The following is a 27,846-nucleotide window of genomic DNA, read 5'->3' on the forward strand; positions in this document are numbered from 1 at the left end:
GGGTATAATTAAAAGGAATCGGAGATCACGATCTCAGAATGTTTCCCTTTCGATTAAGTCTCACACTGAATTGCAAGGTAGCTCCAAGCTTGAAAAAGCCAATAATGACTTTTAATGATCTTTTCATCTGAACTTTGAATATGGCTTTCATAAAAAAATATCTATAATTTTGGAGGTTCGAGTTTTGAAGGACCTTTCCGCCTTGGGGCTTGAGTTTTAAGAATTCTTGAAGATGTTGAAAGATGGGATGAAATGGAAATGAGCAGAATAATATTAGGCAGACAGTACTCTGTTTCAATTTTTCTTCTTATACCTAGCCTGTCAGGTTTGAACTATTTATGCGAGACATTTACCACTTGGCTCTTGTATATCTTCCTCAAGCAAAAGAATATTGGGGAAGAAATGGTAGTGAACCCAACAACAGTTTTTGGCTCTTTCATCCTTGAAAACCAAAAGGTTTACACTCTCAAGAACGTTCCAGCACGGCAGTTCTGCCAAGGTTTATGCATTGGTTCCTCCCATGGATAGCTGGTGCTTTTGGACAGAAAGTTGAATCCCTTCCTGTTTCATCCCTTTTCGCTTGCACGATCCTCTCTGCCAGGCACATTACTGGATGGAGAGATAATTTTGTACTCTGAAACTTTACCAGGACAGTCGCGTTGCCATTTAAATCCATTGGTAAAGCAGCTTTGTCTTCCCGACCAGCTCTCACTAAGGAAAACATTGGAGTCTTCCTAATATAGGCTGGTGGTAACAGAAAAGGGCTTGCTTTTTGTGTTCCTGGAGATGATAATCAGTGGATAAAACCAAGTTGTAAGGGCTTCAACTACTACAATGATGTCATCTTCTATAAAAGATCAGTTTCATGTAATTAACTATCATACTTTATATTAGTCAACTGATAGTCAAATTTATATAAAAGATATCATATCTTATATGGCTAGATTTACCCTTGATATGATAAAAAAATATTTTATTTTGATAATATACTTTTTTTTCTTAAAAAAACAAGATAGGAGACTAAATTATCAATTTAATTCTCCAATTAATTTAATTAAAATTTATAAAAACCATCAATTAAAAATTTTATTTACTGAAATTCAATTTATTGTTAATTTCATTAATTGTTTCAAGATTTTGTTTATTAAGTAGCACAAGTTATATATATATATATATATGTAATTTTGATGCCATCATAATGAGTTATTATTATTGTACTAGTTTATGTTTTAATAATACTATTTATATTGTAAATCCTAATAAAAATTAATTGAATTAAAATCCCATCCCACCCTTACAAGATTTTTTATAACACAAGTTTCATTAGTTTCAGAATTTAACAATAATCCTGCTTTAGGTAATAGAAGGATTTGAAGTAACTTTAAGTTTATCAATTCATTAACTGTTATTATTCCAATTTGAGAAATTAACATTTTTTTTCATAGTTTTCTCACAATGGCGTTCCAAGCTAAAGGAATGACAAGTACCGCCTCTTGTTCTTCCACGAAGAGGAGGAGGAAAAGTCATGATTCATCAACCCCTGTAGATCAAGTTCCTGCTGATATGCTGTGGTCAATCTCCAACAGGCTCGATATCATTGATATTATTCAAGCGAAAGTTGTTTGTTCTTCTTGGAACTCACTTGGAGAAGAGCTTGTTCCAAGGACGCCCTGGCTCATGCTTCCTTCAAAAGAAGAACTAGAACGAGGATATGATGTTGATGACAATGCCTATAGTGGCTTTTTGAAACTTGGGGAGAGTCAAGTTTGTAGCCTGAAAAAGATACCAAAGGAGTTGAGGGAAAGTTGCTGCATTGGATCATCAAACGGGTAGCTGATTGTCTTGGAGGAAAAAGCTGTCCCGTTTCTTTTCCACCCTTTCAGGCAAGTGAAAATCCGGCTTCCTTGGTTATATGCTCTGCTAGGTTTACAAAGAATGGAAAGAAAGGCAGATGGTGTATATGAAATCACATGTATTGACGACTCTTAGGATAATTTAAGGCTAATAACTTTTCAATATAATAAGCAACAGCTACGAGCATATATCATACAGAAAGCAATCCTGGCAGGAGAACCCGATTGCAACAATAAAAAGTACGGTGTGATCCTGTTGTGTGATAATGCAAAGATTGCATATCACGAAAGTAAAGAGAGTTGCTGGACTGAAGTACCTAACGCTAGGCATCCACCTTGCCAAGATATCATATGCCATGAAAATCATCTCTTTGCATTGGGTAAGGGGAATCATATTGAAATATCGAATTTTCAAGGTGGTTTCATATTGAAATAACGATATGGGCATACACAACCTAGAAGATGAAAGTGTCAAGCTAATTTATGAATTCTCGTTAGAAAATATTCTGCCACCACGCTGTTGGATCATCCCCAACCCCAAGCCATGCTAGAGAAGCCTTACAGCCTGCAGCAACTACTTTTCTTCTCGACTAGAACTGTCTTAGATTATTATGCGTCCTTTATGTTAAGAAAGGCTTCTGATGATGTATGTGATAGATGAGCTCTTGTAGTGAATAATAGCTTCATTAATAATAATGTAGACTCTTCAGCTTTTATTTTGCTTATTCTATTTCCTCTGCTTTTAGTTTGTGTTGTTTAATTGGTTTTGCAAAATCATGATCTGGGGTTACTGTTTTTTCACAGTATTGCTATTAAGCAAGATTAAAGTATTGCAAATTATATATTAAGTTCTTGTACAAATGACAACAGCCGATGAAAAGCATCTATATTGTTGAGGCTTAGATCAGAAGAGAAAAGTAGTGTAACAAAATCGCATGTCAAATTAGTTGGTTTTAGAGAAATATCTAAAATTTCGACTTAAATCCTATATTCTTACCACAAAGACTAAGCGTAGATGGAAATATTGAGAATTTGAGTCAAATTGTGGATGTTTTAGAGGAGTTCTGGTTATAATATCAGCAATATTCCATATATAAATGTAAAGTCTACATAGGCAGGAGCATGGTTTGCAGCATTATATAACCGATTATCATATTATGTGGATATTATTATTGTCGGACCAGCAAGAATTAAATAAGAAAAACAGCATTTCACTTTTGGGAAGAATATGTGCGTGGACATTGTCCACTATATAGACTGGTTGTCACATGCTGTTTCTTTTGTTTTTTCTCTTTACCAAGTTGTGCCATAGTTGAAAAATATCTTGGCCTTGGCCTACTCTTTCATATATAGTTTTAAAATTGTTTTTAAGAATAACAAAATTGATGTGCAGTCAATTATACCCAAGTTGCATGTCGGCTGGCATTGGCTGAAAATTTACCAGGACATGAGCCGCCTGCTAAATCCATTGGTAAAGCAGTGTTGTCTTCCTGACCAGCTCTCATTAATGAAAACATTGGAGTCTTAACTAATGTACATTGGTGGTTACAGAAAAGGGCATGCTCGCTTTCTGTGTTCTTGGAGATGACAAGTGTATAAAACCAAGTTGTAATGGCTTCAAGTCAACGACTACAATGATGTCATCTTCTATAAAGGGTCAGTTTGATGTAATAAGCTATGGGGTAAACCAGTATCTCCTTGAAGCTCGGGTCTCTTCTTGTCAAACAATGGAAATGGAAGCCCCCTGGCCCCAGAAAATCTGTCACCCCATCGAAAGTTTATTCAGACTTCCCATGTTACATAGTGGGGACATCAGGGTATCTTTTACTTGTTGTAAGGTATTACAAGGCAGCAAAGGGGCGAAATCCGAATTCCAATGAGACATGGCTATACCAAGTTTTTAAGGATCAGAAAATCTGGGTTGATATGGTGTCTTTTAGACACCAATGTGCTGTTTTTAGGTGGGAACCACTCCATTTCCATTGCAGGCCACAATATTCCAGAATGCAGAGAGAACTCGATTTACTTTCCTGGTGATAATAGGCTATAAGCAAAGGAACTTGGCCATTCTGATTGCGGCATATACAACTTTAATGATAGATCAATTGTCAGGCCATTCTACCAACCTTGTTTCTGAGGTGATAAGTCGCCAATTTTGATTGTTCTTGATGCACAATATACAGAGACATGAATCTGCTGCTTCCATGGGAAATTTAAACTTTTTTGGTCCTCAATTTCATTGACTTCATTTTGGGGTTTTTGTTGTTTTAGTTTATTATTGTTACTGTCTTTGGTTTTTATCAACCTTGGATGAATATATTTTACCATGGTTATTGCAAATTGATTTGTAATTAACCTCATAATCACAAATTTGGGACTAAATGTTCAATTTAAGATCAAAATTTTTTATTTTTGTCAATTTAGGATCAAATATTTTAATTATAATAATTAAGGGTTAATTTTTTTTCTTTTTCTTACAAATAAAGACTAAAGTGAGAGATGTTTGATGTGTATAAGACACGTGTATGACGTGAACATTAACATTTTTCAATATAACATGACATGTAATAATTTTTTTATCATGACATATAACAATAAAATTTTTTAATATGATGTGTAATAATTAAATTTTCAATATGACATATAACAATTAAATTTTTCAATAACAATTAAATTTTCAACTAACAACTACATGACGAGTAACAATATTGTCTTCAACAATAACATGTAACAATTATATTTTCAATATGACGTGTGATAATTATTTTCAAGTTAATTGTCATATCATCAATTTACATGATTTTCTATCACTAGTGATAAACGTTTCATCCCCTTATCAATTTAATCTTTAAAAAATAAAAAATGTTTTGCATTTTAATTATTACAATTAAAATATTTTACCTTAATTAAAAAAATTCCAAATGTTTAACCCATTTTAAGCATTTAACCCAAAACTTGGTGTCCAAGTAGCTTTGATTCTTCCTGAGGTGACGTGTTCTTTCTTGCTTTAACCCAAAGCTTGGTGTCCAAGTAGCTTTGATTATTTCGTTCTTTCGTGCTTTATATTCCAAAGCATATCATTTTTACACTTCAAGTACAATATGACATCCATCGCTCAACTTCATGGCCCGCCGGAGATACACACCGTTGAACCAACGTTAAACCCCTCCTCCACCACAAACACCACCACCAGCAGCGACCCTATCGTGCAATCTCTGACTACTCAAGCCGCAGACCTCAAACTCACCGGAGAACCACCCAGGGGAAGAACGGAAAATTTTTCTCCAACTTTTCTTTCATCCGGTAATCCCTGTTTGGACTTTTTCTTTCACGTGGTTCCTGATTCGCCGTCTGACCAGTTAATCCAACGGCTGGAATTGGCTTGGGCACACGATGCTTTAACCACTCTAAAATTGATTTGTAATCTCAGGGGTGTAAGAGGGACGGGGAAATCTGATAAAGAAGGGTTTTACACGGCGGCGATTTGGCTTTATAGTAATCATCCCAAAACCCTTGCTTTTAATCTTAAGTCTATTGCTGAATTTGGGTATTTTAAGGATTTCCCAGAGATTCTTTACCGGATCCTGGAAGGACCTGAATCGAGAAAGATCCAGAAAAAGGAATTCAAGGATAGAAAAAGAGGATGGAAAAGATTTTCGAAGAAAAGTAAGCCTTCGAGAAGATTCAAGCAAGAAAGTGATGGAAAAGAAGAGATTTCAGATAAAGAAATCGATGGGGTTTTAGGAACTGTGGAGGAAATGGGTAGTGGAATTGACAAAGAGAAAGCTAGGATTATGAGGAAAGAGAGGGAGAAAGCAAAAGCGCAAAGGGCTTTAGATAAGTATAACTTTGATTCTAACTATCGGTTTTTGTTTGATTGTGTTGCTGAATTGTTCGCTGAGTACTTGAAATCTGACATTAAGAATTTGAATGACGAGAAATTGTTAAAGTTAAGTTTGGCTGCGAAATGGTGTCCTTCGATTGATTCGTCTTATGATAAGGCTACTTTGATATGTGAGGGGATTGCCCGGAGAGTTTTCCCGCGTGAGAGTGAGAAAGAGTACAAGGGATTAGAGGAAGGGCATTATGCGTATAGGGTAAGGGATAGACTGAGAAAACAAGTGCTTGTTCCATTGCATAAGGCACTTGAGTTGCCGGAGGTTTATATGAGTGCAAATGAATGGAACTTGCTTCCTTACAATAGGGTGGCATCTGTGGCAATGAAGAATTACAAGGAGTTGTTTGCGAAGCATGATAATGAGAGGTTTCAAGAGTATCTTGTGAAGGTGAAGACTGGGAAGGCAAAGATTGCTGCAGGAGCGTTGCTTCCCCATGAAATCATTGGGTCATTGAATGATAAAGATGGTGGGGAAGTGGCCGAGCTACAGTGGTCTAGAATGGTAGGAGATCTTGCAAAGAAGGGGAAGTTGACAAATTGTATTGCAGTTTGTGATGTTTCCGGGAGTATGGAAGGGATACCAATGGAGGTTTCTGTGGCTCTTGGTCTGCTGGTTTCTGAGCTCAGTGAGGAGCCTTGGAAGGGAAAAGTGATTACTTTCAGTGCGAATCCAGAGCTTCACTTGATTCAGGGAGATACTCTCAAAGACAAAACTCAGTTTGTGAGGGATATGGACTGGGGTGCTAACACAGATTTTCAGAAAGTCTTTGATCAGATATTATCAGTTGCAGTGGAAGGAAAGCTCAGTGAAGATCAACTAATAAAGAGGATATTTGTTTTCAGTGATATGGAATTTGATGCAGCTACTGGGAATGGTAGCAAATATTGGGAGCAAATGGACAGTGATGAAGATTCAGAGAATGATGAGAACTATTGGGGGAAGAATCAGATGAAAATGCAGGCGCGTTTGGAGGAGTGGAAGAATAATCGAAAGGCCTTACTGCAGAAGGAGTGGGAGACGGATTATGAAGTTATACAGAGGAAGTATAGTGAGTCTGGGTACAGCAGGGTGCCGGAGATTGTTTTTTGGAATTTGCGAAACTCATCTTCAACTCCAGTGGTTGCTATGCAGAATGGAGTAGCACTGGTGAGTGGGTTTTCCAAGAATCTACTGACTCTGTTCTTGGAGGAAGGGGGGATTGTGAACCCTCAGCAGGTCATGGGATTAGCCATAGCTGGTGAAGAATACAAGAAACTTGTTGTTTATGATTGACATGTAAAACTTTCGTGTAAGTTTTGCTCTGGGTTATGGAAATACTGGTGACATCTAGTATAGATACAAAGGTTTTGTCGTTTTGAGTAATTACTTGTTCTTTGTTTGAGGTTGTGCCTTGTGTCTTACACAAAGTTTGGCAATAATACTGGAATCCACTGGGAACTCACCAGGGGATATCATTTGCAGGTGCACCTAATGAAAAATTTGATTTATTCTCCCCTTGGAGAGAGCCTACTTACTGATCTGTAAACCCCAAGAAGACGTGCATTCTACTTAAATAATGAATATGTTAGCAAAGTGAACACTACCCATGGAACAAGGAAGAAGATTCCCTCCATATTGTCTCGAAATTGACCATGACCAAGAAGGGATCTTTCCTTTCTTAATGAGAAAGGTTTGCTAATCGGGTTATTACAAATATTACTATAACTAATTGGAGATCTGAGATTAGTTTAAACCAGACATCGGATCAATAGAACGAATATGCTCATCAGAGTTAATGCTGTTCTGAACTCAACACTGGCTTCATGACCAGTCATGATTGTCTACCAATCTCTGCTAACAATTACTGAAATGCTCAAATATAGTGTGGAACAGAGTTTCTAGTCTCTTTTTCCACAGGACAAAAAAGTCGAAAACAAAGAAACATAAAATGTTTGGCTGGATTGCTGGATGCATTGACAACAAATAGATAATTAGCTTGTGGGAAAGCTGAAGCAAGTCTTGCCTTCTGTGCCTACGAGTCTGATTAGACACCACTAAGTCTTTTTCATAGTTCACCAAACCAATCTTTTTCTAATTGCATACTCAATCCTTAAGGAAAGTCTTCTTGTCAAGAGAAAGGCCCATTGCACATAGAAAAGATATGCAGTCCAACCAGATCTAATTTTCAAACTATTTCTTTCCTATACCCTTCCAAGGGGCATCCGCATTTTAGAAAAATCAGGCTAATTGTCATGTAGTAAGTCAAAACATAGATACAAAAGACTGTGATGAGAAAGAGGGCTATTCAGTATTTCTCATTGCTTCTGATTAATCTCTGCTGCCAAAGTCATGGCATCGTTCATCCAGATTGTTAAACTCAAAGTTTTGTTATTTGTCATTGCCCTACTTTCCTCTTCAAGTGTAGCTGTTTTTGCTTCTTTGGCCAATAGTGAAAATGGACAAGAACTAGGGGCTCTTCTCAAATGGAAAGACAGCCTTGACAAATCATCCTCTGATCTACTTTCTTCCTGGGACCTTTCTCCAAGCAATGCTACTCCTCCTTGTGACAGGTGGTTCGGAATCACTTGTGATAAATTTGGTAGCATCATCCATATAAACCTTACAAGCAGCCAATTAAAAGGTACGCTCCAGAATTTTAATTTCATATCCTTCCCTAACCTTCTTAGCCTGGACCTTAGTAACAACTCACTTTATGGAACCATTCCTGCCCATATCAGTAATCTCTCTGAACTGTCTTACCTTGATTTATCAGCAAACAATCTCAATGGTTTTATCCCAGAGTCCGTAGGAAACTTAGCCAACTTGAACATACTTTACCTTAATATCAATCAACTTTCCGGATCAATTCCACCCACAATTGGGAACTTGACCAAGCTCACTGGATTGCACTTGTCACTTAATCACTTGACTGGTCACATCCCTAAAGAGGTAGGAAGGATGGCATCCCTTACTGATCTAAAACTGCCGATGAACAACCTCAGTGGTCAACTTCCTGCAGAAATTAGCAACCTTACATCAATGAAGATATTGTTAATGGGAACTAACAGGCTGTCTGGCTACCTACCAGATCGTATATGCTCTGGTGGCTTACTCGAAAGACTATCCGTGCACACAAACCATTTTGTAGGTCCTATCCCGAAAGACTTGAAAAACTGCAGCAGACTTGTTAGAGTTCGTTTTGAAGAGAATCAACTCATAGGAAACATATCAGAGGTTTTTGGCGTATACCCAAACTTGAACTATATTGATTTGAGTTACAATAAGTTCGTTGGTGAGCTTTTGCGAAACTGGGGCCTGAGTCATAAGCTGACAAGCTTCAGGATTTCCAACAATAAGATCGTTGGTCCAATACCTGCTGAGCTTGCCAAAGCGACCAACCTACAGATTCTTGACCTATCGGCAAATCAACTAGCAGGGAGGATCCCAAAGGAGCTAGGTGGCTTGGCATTGTTGTTCACTCTCGAACTGAATGATAATAAACTTTTAGGCAGTGTTCCTACAGAGCTTGGGTTTCTGTCTGATTTAGCAACACTTAACCTTGCAGCAAACAGATTAAGTGGTTCAATTCCTGGACAATTAGGACAATTTTCAAAACTACTGTACCTGAATTTGAGCAATAACAGGTTCACTGGAAAGATACCCTTCCACATTGGTCGTCTAGGCTCTCTCCAGAATCTTGATCTTAGCCTCAATTTGCTTACAGGAGAAATACCATCAGAACTTGGATTGCTAACGAGCCTGGAAAACTTAAATCTTTCCCACAATCAGCTCTCCGGCTATATTCCCACCACCTTTGATGAGATGTTGAGCTTGACAACTGTTGATGTATCCTGCAATATGTTGGCAGGTCCTCTCCCTAGCAATAAAGCCTTCAGTAGAGCACCAGCAGAAGCACTTGAACATAACAAAGGCTTGTGTGGCAACACAACCGCTATAGAGACCTGCCGCACCATGGTAAAAAAATCCAAGGGGAAACTCAGCAAAAAAGTTTTGATTTCAATTGTAGCCCCTCTTTTGGCTACTTTAATCCTTTTGTTCATCATTGCTGCAACGCTCTTTACTCGGTCGCGCAGAGCAAAGAATATGATTGAAACAAGAGAACAGGAAAAGGAAATTTGTTTCGGCATATGGGGCTTTGATGGGAAATTGATGCACGAATGCATCATTCAAGCAACAGAGGACTTCAACTCCAAATACTGCATTGGAAAAGGTGGGTCTGGAAGTGTTTACAGAGCTAAGCTTCCAACAGGACAAGTTGTTGCTGTGAAGAAGCTTCATGAATTAGATGATGATGAAGTGGCCAATCTCAAATCTTTCAGCAATGAGGTCAATGCATTGACAGAAGTAAAGCACCGAAACATTGTCAAGCTTTATGGTTTTTGTTCTCATGCTAAATACTCATTTTTGGTTTATGAGTATCTTGAAGGGGGAAGCTTGGCAAAGATACTTAAAAGTGAAGCAAAAGCAAGGGAGTTAGACTGGAATAAGAGGATACAAGTTGTAAAAGCTGTGGCAAACGCTTTAACTTATATGCATCATGAATGTCTTCCTCCTGTAATTCATAGAGACATATCGAGCAACAACATTTTGTTGGATTCAGAGTACGAAGCTCACGTTTCAGACTTTGGAACTGCTAGGATTTTAAATCCTGATTCATCCAAGTCGACTTCATTTGCCGGCACTGTTGGATACTTTGCTCCAGGTACATTTTCTACCATCCTAGTTTTTAAATTATTGTTAAAATGCTAAAGATAATAAAGCATGATTGAGCCTTGGTTTATCAGTCAATTTACGCTCTCAGGATAAGACCTCTTCAATTCTTTCACAAATTAGCAATTCCTTTGAATGTTCTAAAACGAAAAGAAATCTTTACATTGCAGAGCTAGCTTATGGAATGGAAGCAAATGAAAAATGTGATGTTTATAGCTATGGGGTGTTGACATTGGAAATCATAATGGGAAAGCATCCAGAAGATCTGTTATTGTCTCTCTCACTGCCAACATCAATCACCACCCACCGAATTTCACTCAAGGACTTATTGGATCATCGGCTTCCACCTCCAATAGACCAGGTAGCAGAGGAAGTAGTCTTCACTGTAAAGTTAGCATTTTCCTGCCTGCATACCAGTCCACATGCTCGGCCAACCATGCGACAAGTTTCTCACCAGCTTTCAGCTCAAAAGCCACCTTTGTTGGATCCACTAGACATGATTAAACTAGCAAAACTACTCTAAAGTTCTGTACTGTGCTTTGATAGCAAGTTCTTTGATTTGTTTAATGTTGTCTGATATATGATGCAGCAGCCAATTAAAACCTCCAGCTGCTTCTTTTTTGGAGCTTCACATGTTTTCAAGCTTCGGTAAATATGTAAAGAAAATTTCCTAGGATTGGAAACAATGATAAAAACCAAAGCAGAAGCAAACTCATTGACAGATGATGCATTAAGAATGACCCAGATTCCTGGCAAAATTTTCCACCATTGACTTGAATCTCCATCACATAGGTCTTCTTGGCTTCTTCTGTTTAGTCCACTATGTGGGCAACATTTCCACCACTAACTTGAATGGCTATCAGCCGACTTTCTTCTAGTCAAAGCATTATTTGATTGGTAATGATAACCCTACTCTTCTAGAGGAGAAAATCTCTCGATCTCCCTCAGAACTATTGATATCACTAATGCTATATGGACTATGCATTATAAAGACTATTCAAATTTTCAGATGAAGAATGCATTACATATATAATGGAATATTGCTGATATTATAACCAGAACTCCTCTAAAACATTCACAATTTGACTTAAAGTCACAATTTTTTTTCCCGTCTAAGCTTAGTCTTTGTGGTAAATATATAAGATTTAAGTAGAAATTTTAAATATTTCTATAAAGCCATCCAATTTGACTTGCAATTTTGTTACACTATTTTTGTCTTAAGTCCCACATCATTATTTGAAGATTTTGCAAAACCAGTTAAAGAAAACAAACTAATTGGACTGCCTTATGAAGTTTCTTTCCTTAATTACCTTAGGCTTAGTTCAAAGCAGGAGAAAACAAAATAAGCAAAATAGAAGCTCAGGAGTCTACATTCATTCTTAATGAAGCTATTATTCACTGCAAGAGCTTATCTTTCACATACATCATCAAAAGCCTTTCTTAACATAAAACATCCATCATAATCTAAGAAAGTTGTTGTCGAGAAGAAAGGCAGAAAGTTGCAGCAGACTGTAAGGCTTCTCTAGCATGGCTTGGGGTTTGGGATGATCCAACAGGGTGGTGGCAGAACATTATCTAAAGAGAATTCATAAATTGGCTTGACACTTCCATCATTCAGGTTGTACTTGCCCAGATCGTGACCTCCATATGAGTAATCTTCCGTCATTCTATCCCAATAATCATCAGTGTAATAAATTGAGTTCTTTTCACAGTTAGCAAAAGATTGAACTGAAACTGAAACAGACTGATTTCCACCCAAGAACAAAGCACAATCGTCCAAAGAGTTCATCTCCACCCATTTTAGCTCAATGAAATCCAACTTATGAACATGGAATAAAAATGTTCTATAAGGACAAACCTTAGGCTGTATGCCGATACCATACAAAGCATCTTCTTCACTAATCAGTGTCCCATCCGATTCCACAAACTCGCCGATAAACCTCACACTTAACAGGATATCCCCACATGATTCGACCAAGTATAACCTGCTAGCACAAAGATCTCCCAAGGAATTTCTTTTGGCGAGTGACTTCTCAGGAAAAGGAGGCTCAATATATCTAATTTTCCTCATAAAACCGCCTTGAAAATTTCATATTTCAATATTATTCCCGTTTCCCAATGCTAAGAGATGGTTTTCATGGCATATGATATCTTGGTAGGGCGGATGCCTAGCGTCAGGTAGTTCAGTCCAGCAACTGTCTTCACTTTCATGATATACAATCTTTTCATGATTGCACGACAGGATCACACCATACTTTTTATTGTTGCAATCGGGTTCTCCAGTCAAGATTGCTTTCTGCATGAAATATTCTCGTAGGTGTTGCTTTTTATGTTGACAAGTTATTAGCCTAAAATAATCCTCAGAATCTTCAAAATATGAGATGTCATATACGCCATCCGCCTTTCTTTCCATTCTTTGTAAACCGAGCATAGCATATAATGAAGGAAGTCGGATTTTCACTCGCCTGAGTGGGTGGAATAGAAACGGCATAGCTTTTTCCTCCAGGAAAATCAGCCACCCGTTCGATGATCCAACGCAGCAACTTTCCCTGAATTCCTTTGGTATCTTTTTCGGGCTACAAACCTGACTCTCCCCAAGTTTCAATAAGCCACTGTAGGCATTGTTATCAGCATCATATCTTCCTTCTACTTCTTCTTTTGAAGGAAGCATAAGCCAGGGGGTCCTTGGGACAAGCTCTTCTCCAAGTGAGTTCCAAGAGGAACAAACAAGTTTCGCTCGAATGATATCAATGACATCGAGCCTATTGAAGATAGACCACAGCATATCAGCAGGAACCTGATCAACAGGGGTTGATGAATCATGACTTTTCCTCCTCCTCCTCGTCTTGGTGGAAGAACAATCGACGATACTTAACCATTCTTTTAGCTTGGAACGTCATTATAAGAAGATTATGAAAAAAAGTGCTAAATTCTGAAATTGGAGTAATAATAATTAATTAATTTATGAACTAGGCAAAATTGCATCAAATACTTCTAGGAATAAGATTACCTCGTATAAACAAAATTATTATTAAATTTTGAAACTAATGAAATTTTTATTTCAAGAAATTCAAAATGTATCTTTAAATAGAATTTGAAGTTATCTTTGAGATTATTAATGTCCAATTTTGTACTTAACCGTTGTCGGGTTTATGCCTATTATCAAATCGTAACATTTTTCCTGATTTTTTTTACTCTTTTTATTAGTTTTTAGCATATTAAAAATGATTGACAGTAAATCTCTTATATAAATTTGTAATTATTTTTTTCTAATAATATACTTTTTATTTTAAAAGACAACTCTATAAGATACACTTTTGAATAAAGATATTATTTTAATAATTATCTTATAAAAAGATAATCATTTATTTTATAAAGTATAATCTTTAAACTATAATACGAAAAAATAATTTTTTATATTTAAATTTTTAAACTGTGATATCTTTTTAATTGTTTAATAACTTTTGGATAGAAGTATTTTTTTTAATATGTTACTTTGTTAAGACACAACTTTTTTTAAAAAAAATTGATATTTTCTTAATAGTAGAAGTCATGAAGAGTCTTATGCTTGAATAATAAAAGACTCCTTGGAAAGAGCTTGAAAATATACAGTTGAAAAATAAACCAAGATGCTCAAAAAGAAATTGGCAGCGCCCACCCAAAAAGCAACAACACTCTTCTTTAGGGAATGTAATAGTCACACTGTATCACATTCTCTGACATAATTTTTTGTTTTAAAAATATACCAACACCTTATGAGATTTTAATTTATTGTTAATCTTGAAACTATTAATGAAATTAATAGTTCAATAAATAAAAAATTTTAATTAATGGGTTTTTTATAAATTTTAATCCAATTAATTACAGAATTAAATTGATAATGTACTCTCCTTTCTAGTTTTAAAGATAAAAAAAAAAAGTAAATTATCAATATAAAATTGTTATTAAAATATTTCTCATTAAATCAAGGGTATATCTAACAAACTAAGATATAGTATCTAAAAATAAATTGGAATATCAGTTGACTAATGAAATGTATGATCCAAAAGAAATTTATCTCAATAAATTATGTATGATACCCATTTCCTGGAAAGAATAATTAAATATATACTAATATATGTAAGAAATAATTTCTCAATTAATCTCTGCAATAATTTCGGGTATTACTTACGTCAGACCAAGACAAAAACCCCAACAACTGTTTCAGTTTGACTCATTCTTTGGACTTCAGACAAAGTTAAAACTCCAAACTCCAGATTAAAAAGAAGGTGCACGTCATGTACTGGCAGTGCGTTCCACGAGCCAATGGGTCCCTTTACACGTAGCCAGCTCGTGACACTCGCCCAAAGGGGTCCCTGCAGGTGCCTAACCAATAAACACAAGCAAATAAAGTTTGAAGCTGAGGACAGTAGGAACGAAGAACAGGACTGCAAGAGAAAGAGAAATAAGGGGAAAAGAAAATGGAGATACAGCAATCGTGGAGACTGAGATTATCTTTAAAGAGCGCAACCATAGCGTTGAATATATTTAATGTGTTAGCTGCTCTGTTCTTGCTTCAATGGTTTCTTTCTTCTGCTTCTTCTCGTACCAAACTCTCCTCTAACCAACCCAATTCAGGTTCCTCTTTTTTTTCTTTTTCTCTCTCCATTTTTCTTTCTTTCATTTGAATCATTGCTTCAGTGGCTTGGATATTTGGAATGAGATGTTCTTTTCTTAACATGGGTAGTTGTTGATTTTGTTTCTGGTGTTAAAGCTGTACTTCTTTTTTATTGGTTTTGTGTTTCAAGGGGGGATTTGGGATCATGGGTATATGTCTGATTTGGATTGTATTTAGCTCTTATTGTTCTATAAATGGTTGATCTTTTGTTCATTTGAGGGATTTAGGATTTTGATATGGAAGTAAAGTAGAGGATTTTGTCTGTGAATTGGGATTGTTTTAGGGGTTTTGGAAACTGAATTTGGTTTACAAATGCATAGACCAATGCTTTCCTGCTCCTAAATAGAAGTTGCTTGATGTTAAAATTGGGAGTTCCAGGTATTTGGTTGCAATCCATTTTTTGGGGATCTTTTGTTCAAAGTTTTTTGGGTTTTGATTTGGCATTGAATCCAAATGCTTCTTTGGTGTTTACACCTTGGTAATGGTTAAGTGCTTCCTTGCACCTATTTGCTTCCTCTTTCGGATGGTCCTTCTAAGCTGGATACATATCACTTTAACCGAAACAACTAGGGTCACAGTTTTGAACCAATACCCTTCATTCAGGTTTGATTCTCTCATAAAGATACAAACCTGTTGTATCGTGTTAAATTAAATACTTTTAAATGCATAACTTGGCTTTAGAGATCTGTGTATTATACACCAGATTCGTCCTCAGCTTATTTATGCCACTGCCTTGGCTTTGTTTATCAGGGTAGAATCTTTCTCTTGTAATTTGACCATCTATAGGAAAATTAGTTTTGGGGTTCTTCTTGAGAGAATCCATCGTCAAAAAGCCGGAAGGGCCATCTTCCATCTCGCCCTCTTCAATGGGGTTCTCTTGCAGAAGGAAGAGTTATTGGAAGATGTAAAGGGAGATATTCACTCTAAATGAGACAATGTACTGAAGAAAAAAAAATGGGCATTTTGTTTTCATCATTTTTCTGTTATTATTGTTTTTCTCTAAGGAGAGCATTTTCTTTAATGTTGTCAATGCAGTTGAGTTCAATTACATTAAGGAATCTGAAGAGATACGCCTTGCTTTGCAACCTTTGGAACTGATAAAAAGGGTAAGCGTACCATAGATTCTAAAACCTTAATCTGCTCATGACAAGGTATGGTTAAACTTGATAAAACATTAAGCAACGTGATGTATAAAAATTTGCTAGTATCTTGTTTTTCATTTTTCAACTCCCCCTTTTTCTTATTTGATTTATCAGGGTGTAATATTTCAATAGCATAGTTGCATTAAAATGGATATCTTGCATTCTAATGTCTGTAAGAAACAAACATCAGTTGTTGAATGTTTGTTAAACATGTCCATATTTTGAAAATGGTTTTCTTCATGGTTGAATATTTTCATTATTTTAGGTGAAGGAGATTCAGCAAGAGGCATATGCAGAACAAGAAACAGTCCAACCAAATGATGCAAAGCAGACTGCTGCAGTTGATCTTTCTAAAAGATTGAAGGACTTCCGTTCTTTAAATGACGCTGCCAGCTTGAAAGGTGACCAGCTGCTTCTCACTTGCAAAACATGATTCTTCTATGAAATTGGTATCAAACTGCAGGCTGATGGTCTGGCATCATCAGCCTGGATGCATTTTCATTTCTTTCGAATTCAATCATTTCTTTGATATGTCAACTCTGGGATACCATGTGGAGGATTCAGGCAAAGCTTCCTCCCACAGTTTGATAGTTTGATACCAATGACACATGTTAACTGCTAAATTTTTCTGCTAGTTACTTTGTTGCAGTGTTCTTTATCAGTTATATGCTCAACTGTGAATGCAGTTTGACTTACATTTATAAATTTTACAGCTTTAGAAGAATGGCGAAAAAGGAAGATGGAGCGAGCTAGACAGAGGGAGCTGGAGAAAAATGGAACAGTCACCTCTCAAGCTTAATCCCCATTTATGCGTAAAATCTGAGGTTGGATTCGTCAATTATAGGCAAATGATATAGTTATAAAGAAAACTACTCCTGTACATGTAGATATATCCAACTGTTCTATGGAACAGCATTGAACAACACAAGATTGTGATAGATACTTCATGAGATGATGATAATGCAAACTAAGTCTCATCTTACAATCTTGGTTTCCTTCTTGTTTTATTTGCTAATTGATACGTGATGGCATGATACCATAGAGATTACAGTATCCAAACCAAAATGCACCCTGTCATCCCCTTTGATAATGCTTGTTCCATATTTATTTATTTATTTATTTCCTCTCGGTTCCTTAAATCACCAGAATATTATCAAACTTGTTTAATGAACAACCGAATTTCTTCAGAATTTTCTCTGTATTCATGAATCTATTCATCAACCAGTTATGAATCTATTAAGAACTCATTAGTCAGCAAAATGGGTTTGTCGCACTAGTTATAACAAGCCCTTGCAATAAAAAAATTAAGCCTCCTTACTTATTACCTTCAAGGGCAAAAGAAAAACAGACCTATTACACTTAACTGCGATGAAATTAGAGTAACAGATACATCAGCAAGTTAGCTCACTAGCTCTATTTTCACTGGCACAACCTCTCCAGGATTCCTCTTGCCCCAGTCTATATAGAAGTAGAAAGTTATCTCTCAATTCATCCAATATAGGAAGGGTAAAAAGAAAGAAACATTGGAGATACGTGGGCTTTGCTTCATTGAACTACAAATACACTGATACAATTCCTGTACAAGCATGTCCATTTTGGACCTCATATATACAAAGGGTACAGGGGAAAATTTTTAAAATGAAAAGGTCTTGAGGGTTTTAGAGTCATGAGTACAAGCTTACAAAAGCATAAGATGACTATTCCCGGTAGAAAAAGCATGTACAAAGGCATCATTACAGAGGTCCATCGAAAGGATCATAAACTATTGTCAGCAGAACACTGAAGCAGCAACCATACTCTCCCAAAAATTCTGTTCATCAATTTCCCACTTTTTCTAACCGTCAGGAAACTAATAGTAGAGTCAAGGCAAGGAAAGCGCAGATCTGAGGCAGCAGATTGGCCAAATCTTATCTGATAGTGTCACATTTGCAGCAACATTCAAAGAAAAGGACGGGGGCCAAAAAATTCAAGGAACCAGATAAAAACTGTTTTAGATGCATCGTCCAATCCCCACCTGCAGAAAATCATTGAAGTGAGCAACTGCAGATAAACAATTACTTAATACAACAACAAGGCTACAGCAAATTTAGCAGTGTTTTATAATGGCAGTAAAATATCCAACAAACTCTTTTAATAGTGTTATTGACATGAATAATAGTACCAAACTATGTAAATATGGCCCATTACATTGTTCCAGACCTATCATACATTTTATGATCGCTCACCTTCCAAAGTAACAGAACATGTGGAATCTGTCCAAGACGCATACAATCACCTTCCCATGTAACCAAACATGTCAAAATTATCCAAGACATAAAACACACATTTTCAAATAGTCTAGAAGTTTATACACTGACAGTATAGAATATGCCTCGACATTAATGGACAAGTACCAAGAGGCTCAATGACCAAGTATCAGCATATCCAATATATGGAGATATATATCAGTATATTTAATGAAAAAGTTATCAAAAACAAGTAATAGCACTTCGAACTTTCCATGCATATCTATATTTTAAAAATTCCAACAAACAGGAAAAAAAAAAAACAACCTCCAATAAAGACATTATCCTCCAACAAGTCGAAGGAGCATAACACAGAAGTAGAGCACATGCAGTGTAATCAAAACAACCCCCTTGACTTCCCTTCCCTTCCTCCAAATGATAAAACTAATAGTAAGCCATTGAATGATGAATTAACCAGACTTCATGGTTTTATGACTCTGCCCTTTATGTGGAAAGAAGCATGACACCTATGAATTTAATTGGCAAGACCCTATAGGGAACCAATAAGCTTACGTAACTTTAATAATGTCTCATAAGCAATACGATTATGCATGTTACCATGCCGGAAACCTTTAACCATTTTGACATGGTGCTTATTTCTGTCATATGCACAGCACAAATGACTAATGTGGAGACAATACAGCAACATTTAAAGAAGCAGCATACAGGATGAGAATGTTCAAATCTCACAATCACTAATTGCATCCATATATACTCACCCTATCCCAGCCTCCTACAGTCTCTTGCCAGGCTATTTCACAACCACAACTAAATGTTCCATTCACTGAAAAAAATATCCTAGCCTTCCACTATTCAACAGAGCCAGCTTTAAAGCTCCAAGCATTTCAGTATGATCCCACTGAACCAGATCCAACAGAATATTATCAATCTCCGACATTCCACTTCCACAAGATTTAGAGAACACTTAGGCCGAATTAGCTTTAACGACTTTTTAAGTCATTAAAACAGCCAGAGACACAGTAAAAGCACCTATCAATCACTTTGAAGCATATTATTATCATGGAAATTGTTGTTCGTAATTCATCACAGTCATTAAAAGTTGAAACAAGTCAAAAGTGTTAAATTTATACTTTATGATAAAAACTAGAAACAAGCCTATGGCTTTTTATTCACATGGGATGTAATGAAGATTTGTGGTAATCTATGAATCACTTTGCTGAGAATCCTTAAATATGAGGACAAGGATTCAAAACAAACTCATAATAGCACCTTGCCATTGGTCTTATCAAGGTGGAGGAGGTGATTGCATAAGACCCTGTATTTCATAAGCAGTACAGGTGTTTTAAACACTTATTATTATTTAAGGCTTATGAAAACATGCTGGAGTAAGGTTTTAACTTCTCAACATATATTGTCACTCGCCTTCTGCTAAAACACAGTTCCTCACTTCTAGATGACTAAGCAATTTCTCATAAACTCTTAATTGTAAAAATGAAGGACCTACCAAACACCACTTATATCCTCCCCCCCCCCCCCCCCCCCCCCCCACCCCCCTTCCTTCAGAGGAAAAGAATCCAATGACAGAACCAAAAAGAGTACAAGAACAGAAGGATCAATCAAACTTAAATTGGTTTGGCTAGATCAAGGAAATATCCAATCATGAAATAACCAAATAACAACTTTATGTCTTCCTTGGTTCTTAAAATTTATGAGCGGGAATGATTAAAAAGAATCATTTGATAGAAGTCAGCCAGACATAAATAGTAAATTTGAACAGGCAAAACAAAAGATATGTAGGAAACAATTAAAAGACCCATCTAAGTACGTCAGACTAGTAGACTAGAACACCACATATATTACATAAAAGAAGTACACTGCACTGAAGAAAACAAACATATACTTAGAAGATAAGCAACTGCATCAGAAATAAGATTCATCGAGCACTGTGTAAATGCTAAAAGTTCCATCCTCCTGTATATGGTTGACTACTTGATGTGTACAGCATGAAGTTGCACAAGGAATAACATTCCTATCACCTACAAACAGATGAAAAGGCAGACAACTAGAACTACAAAAAAGCATGAGAAAGACATATATCAAAAGCAATTTAAATATAAGACAGCTACAGCACAAACTAATATGATTTTAAAATAGATATATGACTGGACATGCTTGCAGCAGTTGGAAGTTAAGCTCACCTCAGTCCGACATGTCCCACTGCCCTGCTGCACCACATCAAAATCCAAAAACCTCCTCTAAATTATTTAGTTACAAATAGAGAGCTTCCCAGTCCATTCATCAGCCACACCATAGTCAATGCTAAGCTCCCTCATAGGAGGGATATTCTCCAGTGCAAAAAGCATAAGGTGGGGGAACATCAAGTTATTATGATCATACAACACACACTGCACCAGTACATTGGGACTGGAACTATGGCTCATATAACAAGCAACATTCCTCATCCTTGATACATCCATTGCAAAACCTAAAGGTGGAATTGAGGGATATGATGGACGCACATATTCTGCAAATATCTGAGATAAATCCCCCCATTCTGCCCATCGTTCAGAGAACCGATTGGGATAAATCAACGTATCGCCATTCATAGTGAAAACTTGCGCTTGCTCCCTTGTGAGAACCACCCCTGCATATTCACATATAAAAGCACCAGCTTGTATCAAGTCCAAGGATCTGACTCCCCAACCGGTTTCCCTTGACCTAAATATTTCCAACCTATTTCTCAACCCATGTTGTGAAACACGGTTCCGACAAGTTGGAGGGCATTGACAGAAATTCCCACATTCAAATATCACTGGTTTCCCTCTCAAGAGAAGACCATTATGATCATAAGCAAAATCACCCCCGTTCTTCATAGCACAAAAGCACCCCTCCGTACACCCCGAAACACACTCACATCCAGTACGATTACTCCCCTGACCAAATGCATATGGAGGAAACACAGTATTCACAAGATAATCATAATACATAGGATCATGATCACTATCAATATCGTTATATAGAAAAACCGGAACTTTCTCTTTTTTCATTGAAATATCAAGACTCAAATACCCCATCGGCCTAGCAGACAAAGGCCTAGTCCTAAGACTCTCAGCAAACCTCATAATCGAACTACCCATCTCGGGTTGCCCATCAATTCTCAACAACCTATACTTATAAACCCCGAAACCTGACTTCCCCACATCGAACCAACAATCAAGAATCTTATATAAACCATCATAAACATAAACTTTACTGGAAACACTATTCTCATATTTAATCCCTCTAATCACCCTTACCTCAATTCCATAATGCATACTCCTTTCTAGTGCCAAATTCCCTCCTTCAAGCTTCTGATGCATACATTGCCGTGAAAGCTTATCCTGTCCACCATGACCAGTGTAAATTATCAAGTCCCCAGCATCTTGATCATCCTCGTATCCACCTGAAACAATAATGCTGGTGGCAATTGGCTCCCCATTCGAGCTCTGGCTCGCAGGCAAGTAATCAATCCCGGCTTGAGCTTGTCCATGTAAGCCCATCACACAAAGCTCCATTCTGAAAAAGAACAAGTCACCAATTTCAATACCTGGGATTGAACCCACTATTCTCTTATCACGGTTTAACCACAGCCCTCGCTCCCTCATCAACGCGGCTGCTCTCAAATCGCCACGTGCCCGTCTCCCGTGCCCCGGTCCCTTCCTCTTTTCTTCCTCCAAAATGGCCAAAATGCGGAGGGAATCGTACATCATTCGGGTTCTTCGCACAACGTCCCGGAAATGCCTCTCGTCTTCGATTCCCAAATTAGTTACCCGAACCAGCTCGTTGGATCTTCCCGCCCTGCGACGTGAACCGACGACGGAGAGAGCTCGGTCAGGGTTGGAGGTGTTAATTGGGGAGGTTTCGGAGGTTGGTTCGCGTTGTTCTTCGGGCAAGGGCACGATGGCCCGGGAATCTGGGTCGAGGACGTCGATGTCACCGTATTTTTGTAATCTTTTGGCGAAAGCCGAGCGGAATAGTTCGGAGATTCGGAAGTATTCGGAGTAAAGGGCGTTTTGGTCATCGGTGGAAGAGGAAATGTTAGACAGAGGGGTAGATTCGAGATTAGAAGGGAACTCAGGGGCAGAACTGGAAGGAGAAAAGAGGGTGTTTATTTGCCTGTAGTTGGTCTGAGTTGGTGCTGGTTCGTCGAAAGGTTCTTGCTTGGGTTCAATTTTGGGTGTTAAGAAAGTGATGGTGCTGGTGCTGGTCACGGACGGGGGGGTATCGACGCTGATGGTTTGGGGAGGTTCTGGGGAAAGATTGAGGTCTTGGAAGGGTACAAGAGAACCCATTGGGTGGTCAGTCAGGTTTTAAAGAGGAATGTGAAGGAAATTACTTAGGGTTTTTCAAGGTACTTCCATGGCGGATATTTTGGAGGAAATGGGAGGGAGGGGGAGAGGGACAAAAAAGACAACTTCTTTTCAGCTACTTTTTGGGTAAGAAAACGGATTTTGTTAGCAACCATATTTATCAATCACCAAACGTTACGATATCAACAAAATAACAAATACGAATGATTATGATATATTGTTTTAATTAAATATAAAAAAAAACATATCATATAATACGTATGCAATATGATATAATTTTTATAAATTTTATTGTATTCTTTTAATTAAATACAGAAAGTAAATCGTACTCTATGCATATCATTTAATACATATTTTTTAAATTAAATTACTTTGAAATATATCTTGCATTTTTTGAAAAATTAAATTTTATATTAATATAAAAAAGATTGAATGAAAATATTACATTGTGTATTTTAAATTTATTGCGATACAAAAAGTTTTAATTTTTCCAAGAATTGAATTTTGTATTTTTGTTAAATTAATAATTTTGGATTTTATGTCATTTTATTTTTCTTTATATTATAAGTTACAGAGGCTCAGGTGATTACGTGGCACGGTGAGGACCATCTTTTTCGGTTGCTGACAAATAGCATCATGCCTTGTCATGAAGAGTAAATATGATCTCAGCTACATGTGGTGGGGTCCACTTGGAAAATTATTCTAAATCAATTTCCCTTTTTTATATACTAATGAAAAAAGGTTTTGAAAGTTGAACAAGTTTTAAGGGATAAAATAATTAAAAAAGGGAAAAATATATGAGTGTAAAAATTACAATATCCAAAATTATTTTAACAGTTATATACGTTTACTTTTTTCTTTTTATTAACAATTAGCAAATTTGTCCGTATTTTTTACCAAATATAAATGTTTTGATCATTTATTAATCGGAATTATATCAATTATTTTTTAATTTTTTTGTTACTTTTTAAACTAATAATCAATGTATATTATATCACTTTTTCTTTGCAATATTTATAAAATTACAAATGGGTCCCATTTTATGTAAAATTTGGTTTTTCATCATAAATGCGAATATTAAATGTTGAATACCTAATATGTGTGAGTCTATGTAATTGAAATTACATAGTTTTATTTAAATCTATATCTATGTAAAATTAGTTTTTCTACTATTAATACGAATATTAAATGTTGAGCACTTGTTTTTTCAATATACTAGTGATTTTTTTAGGGAAAAAGAATAAACATTAAAACCTTATTATATTTTATATATATAAACATTAATTTTTAGTTTTCTTACTTTTTATTTTGATACGAAATTATGATTTTATTTTTCTATTTTCTTGAAATTCTATTATTAAATTAAGAAAAATTTGTCAAACACTTGAAAAATTAAATTAATTTTACACTTTTTCATATCTTTTTACATAATTTATATTTTATTAATTTAACCATTCGATTTCGTGATCTATGATGAATTCTAAATTAATAAAAAATATCCAATTACTTGTTTAATAATAAAAAAATCTTAACAGGACACAGTAGTATTCTCGATCAATATTATAAGTATATCAAATTGACTTAAAATTTTATATAAATGGCGTGTACTGGTAAGCTATTAAATCCAACTATTGCTTGCTTAAAATATTTATACTGTCCCCCTCTATATATACATTTTCATTTCTTCAAAACCTTTTGTCTCATCTAATATAATAATGATTTATTATTTTTATCGTAAAGATAATTTCATCTATTATTTAATTGATTTGCACATATTTTGATAAATTTTTTTTTAAAATTAATTAAGTAATTACATATCATGTTAAAAAAATTAAATATTAAATCAAAAAGTGAAAGAAGTGATAAGACAAGTAACACGACTTTATACAAAATATAAAACGAGTATCTATATTTGTATTAGATTAATTAGATCTCTAATCCTTGATTTGTGAATGAATTTGAGTTTAATTAGCTCGATCTAACTTTGATTTGATTTATTTATCAATTTTAAGGTGAGGATAGGACCATGCAAACGAACTTGGTAATTTTACCTCTTTATTTTTCATTCTTTTTTTTCCACAAATAAAATATATTACTTAAATAATAATGAGGGAAGGTGGGATCATGGGAAAAAGGTTTTTTTCAATTGTTTCTTTATTTTCAAACCAATAATTTATCAATAAATTTTTTTGTCATTTATATTTTTAAATTTTTTAATAAATTAAGCATCCAAAATATTTTGAGAAATCTAAAAATTAAAATATCCTTCAAACCTCTAAAATTTTGTCCACATCTGTTCTAAGTTAGAATCAATTTATATATAAGTAGGTCCCATATTTATAAATTGTCAAAAGAACATTACGTCGTGATTACGACCGTAATATTAGACTATATGTATTAAATACAATTTTTGTATTATATTTTTTATAATTATCCAATCACAATCGTGAATTTTAGAAAAAATTATGATGAATAACCTCGATATTATAATTAATATGTTTGTTAAATAATCGAAAAAGATAGGTCCGATATTATTAAAATTTTTTGAAATTTTCAATTTTATAAATGTCAAGAAGAAGTAAATTTGGGACAACAGAAATCAGTTGTAAAAATCATATGATTTCACCAAAATTATGGTGAGAGGCACTTTTCTGCCTCAATCTCAACAAGGAGCAATTACTTTTCTCGTGGTTTATTGGAATAGAGCTAACAGTGACCAAGATCGTGACATATTCCTCGCACAAAACATTCGAGAATGATTTGGCCTATCACACTGTAACATGATGTCACCAATGGTTTCTGAATTCTCTCTGTTCTTACAAAACTCAAGGTTTCCTTGGCTAAACAATCAATGATATACTATATATAGGTAGACAAGAAGTTTGAAGCTGAAAAGTATATGGATATGGTAATACTAATATTCTCTGAAAACACTGGATATGCACACCGTCATGCCATCTAAAGCTTCGAGATTGCAAGAGAGAAGGCATCGTTGGAAACGTAAACACCATTTTCGACAAGTGTCCTTCCACCTGTATCCAGAAGCTCACATGCATAGGCTCACTGCTTTACACGTATTGCCACTTGATTTACATGACCTTAACTTCTCTATATAGTCTCCACTGCCAACTCTCTCTCGGCCTTACCAAAAGCTTAAGCTGAAAGAGAGGAAAATTTGTTTCGATCAACAACTTAAGTTTGGGTTTTAGGTGTTTTGTCTGAGGGGGAGTTCTCTTGGGTTTCTTTCTTTTTGTGAGGGAAGAGAAAAGGATGGCTGTAGGAAGGAACATAGCTGCTCCCTTGCTGTTTCTGAACCTGGTCATGTATTTCATTGTGCTGGGCTTTGCTAGCTGGTGTGTCAATAGGTATATCAATGCCCAGACTGCTCACCCCAGTAAGTTCCCTTCCCTTTTCATTTCTTAACCCTGATCTTTACTAAATAGCTGCTAGGCTTTGTTTTAACACGGAAGGGAAATGTTTCAGGTATGGGGGGAAATGGAGCAACAGGTTTCTTCCTGACCTTTTCAATGTTGGCTGCTGTAGTAGGCATAGTATCAAAGTTTGCAGGAGGGCACCATATCAGGTCTTGGAGAACTGATACTCTGGCTGAAGCAGGATCATCTTCACTTATAGCATGGGCCTTGACTGCACTAGCCTTTGGGTGACTTGATTTTTACCATTTTTCGCATCTATAAAAATAACCAATTACTCCATTTACATCCTACAAGAAAAGCTTGATGATTTCCCAAACTGTTTTCCTAACGCAGGTTTGCTTGCAAGCATATAAACATAGGAAGCTGGAGAGGATGGAGGCTGAGAATACTCGAAGCATTCATAATAATCCTTACATTCACCCAACTTCTGTACGTCATGTTGCTCCATGCTGGTGTAATCAGCAGCAGGTATGGACCAGGATACCGAGACGCTGACTATGGCATCCGTGGACCTGCGGACGAGCCAGGGCCAAAGGCTGGCACTGCAGTGGCAGGGACTAGGGTTTGAAGGAGCATACTTGTTGCTAGATGATTGTAACGTCTATTTTCAATTCCGTTTTGTTGATTTGGAGTTATCAGTTCAATTCGGACCTAAACTTTTACATGTAGTTGTGTAAGTAGAGTTGGACATGGATTTGCAGCATCTGGTTTGTAATATTTTCATGACTCTTTCTAATGGTACATTTTGTGTGGTTTGGTTGCCAAATGGTTGGTTGGAGTTTCATTATTTCAATGGCTTTATATTTCAACAAATTTAATCAGATTAGTACATTAAACCTGACCCAATGTTAAGACATGAGAACAGCAGCTCATCAAAACATTTGCTTTGGGAGCATTTTTTTTCCTTTATTACAGAAATCAGGGTTTCCCAAGAAAACTACGTCCTGCTTTCTGCATCCATATGTTGAAACAGAAGTTCTTCTTTCCAATAAAAAGGGTTTATTTTAGGGTTTGGCTTTAAGCAAAACAACTGCCAGGTGGTTAAACTACGCATGATAGCAACAGGATTGGGTTTTGACAATATACTCTGCAAACATGATGTTCCATGCTATATGATGAGATATTCCTTTCCAACTCTACTCTTCAGCTTCTTTCAGATTGGAACAAAATTTATTCCAAAATGGAACAAAATCGTCTACTTTGGAAAGATTCGTGACAAACAATGACAGTTAAAGCATACCCATAACTGCCAACAATTCACGATCCTCTTGGTACTTAAAGGCATCTAACAGAAAGAATTTACAACCAACTAAGAGAATCAAATGGTTACGGTTGCTTGATCATCTGTTAGCACTCTTTTCTTTTCATTTTGACAATAAACAGGAGATGCCTTCCACTAAACAAGCAAAAATGCCTCAACCGCCCGGGGAATAAGCGAAAGGTAGTCGACAATATGCCAGCAGTAATAAATATTTTTCCTGCTTTTCCAAGATTTATTGACTAGTGAGATTTATTGACTAGTGAGAGTAAGCATTCTACTATCCATGAAGAACATG

General features: G+C 36.1%; 6 protein-coding genes and 1 pseudogene across 7 annotated transcripts; 5 read left to right on the forward strand and 2 right to left on the reverse strand.

Annotated features, from left to right (window-relative positions):
* The first annotated feature begins 1,455 nt into the window (after nucleotides 1–1,455).
* Nucleotides 1,456–2,289, forward strand: LOC148763392 (putative F-box protein At4g22180; annotated as a pseudogene).
* Nucleotides 2,290–5,023: 2,734 nt separating this feature from the next.
* Nucleotides 5,024–7,206, forward strand: LOC18603336 (uncharacterized). The gene is made up of 2 exons (XM_088805912.1): nucleotides 5,024–5,156; nucleotides 5,284–7,206. Exon 2 carries the CDS (start codon nucleotides 5,612–5,614, stop codon nucleotides 7,022–7,024), a length of 1,413 nt encoding a protein of 470 aa, XP_088662038.1. The 5' UTR covers nucleotides 5,024–5,156; nucleotides 5,284–5,611; the 3' UTR covers nucleotides 7,025–7,206.
* Nucleotides 7,207–8,545: 1,339 nt separating this feature from the next.
* On the forward strand, nucleotides 8,546–11,188 carry LOC18603337 (MDIS1-interacting receptor like kinase 2-like). The gene is made up of 2 exons (XM_018119130.2): nucleotides 8,546–10,454; nucleotides 10,633–11,188. Exons 1-2 carry the CDS (start codon nucleotides 8,690–8,692, stop codon nucleotides 10,983–10,985), a joined length of 2,118 nt encoding a protein of 705 aa, XP_017974619.2. The 5' UTR covers nucleotides 8,546–8,689; the 3' UTR covers nucleotides 10,986–11,188.
* Nucleotides 11,189–11,826: 638 nt separating this feature from the next.
* LOC18603338 (putative F-box protein At4g22660) lies at nucleotides 11,827–14,679 on the reverse strand. The gene is given in 2 exon segments (XM_018119132.2): nucleotides 11,827–13,349; nucleotides 14,641–14,679. Coding segments are annotated over 2 exon segments (1,404 nt in total). The 3' UTR covers nucleotides 11,827–11,984.
* A 156-nt stretch (nucleotides 14,680–14,835) lies between these two features.
* LOC18603339 (uncharacterized) lies at nucleotides 14,836–17,246 on the forward strand. The gene is made up of 4 exons (XM_007035243.3): nucleotides 14,836–15,079; nucleotides 16,155–16,225; nucleotides 16,527–16,662; nucleotides 16,975–17,246. The coding sequence occupies exons 1-4, from the start codon at nucleotides 14,923–14,925 to the stop codon at nucleotides 17,058–17,060; spliced, it is 450 nt and encodes a 149-aa protein (XP_007035305.3). The 5' UTR covers nucleotides 14,836–14,922; the 3' UTR covers nucleotides 17,061–17,246.
* A 538-nt stretch (nucleotides 17,247–17,784) lies between these two features.
* LOC18603340 (histone-lysine N-methyltransferase family member SUVH9-like) lies at nucleotides 17,785–23,000 on the reverse strand. Of its 2 annotated transcripts, none has more exons than XM_018119981.2 (2): nucleotides 20,706–23,000; nucleotides 17,785–18,275 (listed from the first exon to the last, which is right to left on the reverse strand). In XM_018119981.2, the coding sequence occupies exon 1, from the start codon at nucleotides 22,836–22,838 to the stop codon at nucleotides 20,772–20,774; it is 2,067 nt and encodes a 688-aa protein (XP_017975470.2). In that variant the 5' UTR covers nucleotides 22,839–23,000; the 3' UTR covers nucleotides 17,785–18,275; nucleotides 20,706–20,771. The 2 variants fall into 2 exon arrangements, with proteins under 2 accessions (XP_017975470.2, XP_007035308.3); XM_007035246.3 differs by lacking the exon at nucleotides 17,785–18,275 and adding an exon at nucleotides 20,073–20,575.
* Nucleotides 23,001–25,999: 2,999 nt separating this feature from the next.
* On the forward strand, nucleotides 26,000–27,056 carry LOC18603341 (AWPM-19-like family protein). Its single transcript, XM_007035247.3, has 3 exons — nucleotides 26,000–26,250; nucleotides 26,340–26,517; nucleotides 26,624–27,056. Exons 1-3 carry the CDS (start codon nucleotides 26,127–26,129, stop codon nucleotides 26,856–26,858), a joined length of 537 nt encoding a protein of 178 aa, XP_007035309.3. The 5' UTR covers nucleotides 26,000–26,126; the 3' UTR covers nucleotides 26,859–27,056.
* The last annotated feature ends 790 nt before the right edge of the window (nucleotides 27,057–27,846 follow it).

Source organism: Theobroma cacao, chromosome 4 (genome assembly GCF_053813885.1).
Source record: "Theobroma cacao isolate CCN51 chromosome 4, ASM5381388v1, whole genome shotgun sequence".
Lineage (NCBI taxonomy): Eukaryota > Viridiplantae > Streptophyta > Magnoliopsida > Malvales > Malvaceae > Theobroma > Theobroma cacao.

What these genes read in the sequence shown, in the direction of transcription:
- LOC18603340 (XM_018119981.2), bottom strand. Translation starts at nt 22,838, where the DNA reads ATGGGTTCTCTTGTACCCTTCCAAGACCTCAATCTTTCCCCAGAACCT.
- LOC18603341 (XM_007035247.3), top strand. Translation starts at nt 26,127, where the DNA reads ATGGCTGTAGGAAGGAACATAGCTGCTCCCTTGCTGTTTCTGAACCTG. An exon ending in TGCCCAGACTGCTCACCCCA is followed by an intron (nt 26,251 to 26,339) that starts GTAAGTTCCCTT and finishes GAAATGTTTCAG; the next exon opens with GTATGGGGGGAAATGGAGCA. An exon ending in TTGACTGCACTAGCCTTTGG is followed by an intron (nt 26,518 to 26,623) that starts GTGACTTGATTT and finishes TTCCTAACGCAG; the next exon opens with GTTTGCTTGCAAGCATATAA.
- LOC18603336 (XM_088805912.1), top strand. Translation starts at nt 5,612, where the DNA reads ATGGGTAGTGGAATTGACAAAGAGAAAGCTAGGATTATGAGGAAAGAG.
- LOC18603337 (XM_018119130.2), top strand. Translation starts at nt 8,690, where the DNA reads ATGGCATCCCTTACTGATCTAAAACTGCCGATGAACAACCTCAGTGGT. An exon ending in TGTTGGATACTTTGCTCCAG is followed by an intron (nt 10,455 to 10,632) that starts GTACATTTTCTA and finishes TTTACATTGCAG; the next exon opens with AGCTAGCTTATGGAATGGAA.
- LOC18603339 (XM_007035243.3), top strand. Translation starts at nt 14,923, where the DNA reads ATGGAGATACAGCAATCGTGGAGACTGAGATTATCTTTAAAGAGCGCA. An exon ending in CTTTGGAACTGATAAAAAGG is followed by an intron (nt 16,226 to 16,526) that starts GTAAGCGTACCA and finishes TCATTATTTTAG; the next exon opens with GTGAAGGAGATTCAGCAAGA. An exon ending in TGACGCTGCCAGCTTGAAAG is followed by an intron (nt 16,663 to 16,974) that starts GTGACCAGCTGC and finishes TAAATTTTACAG; the next exon opens with CTTTAGAAGAATGGCGAAAA.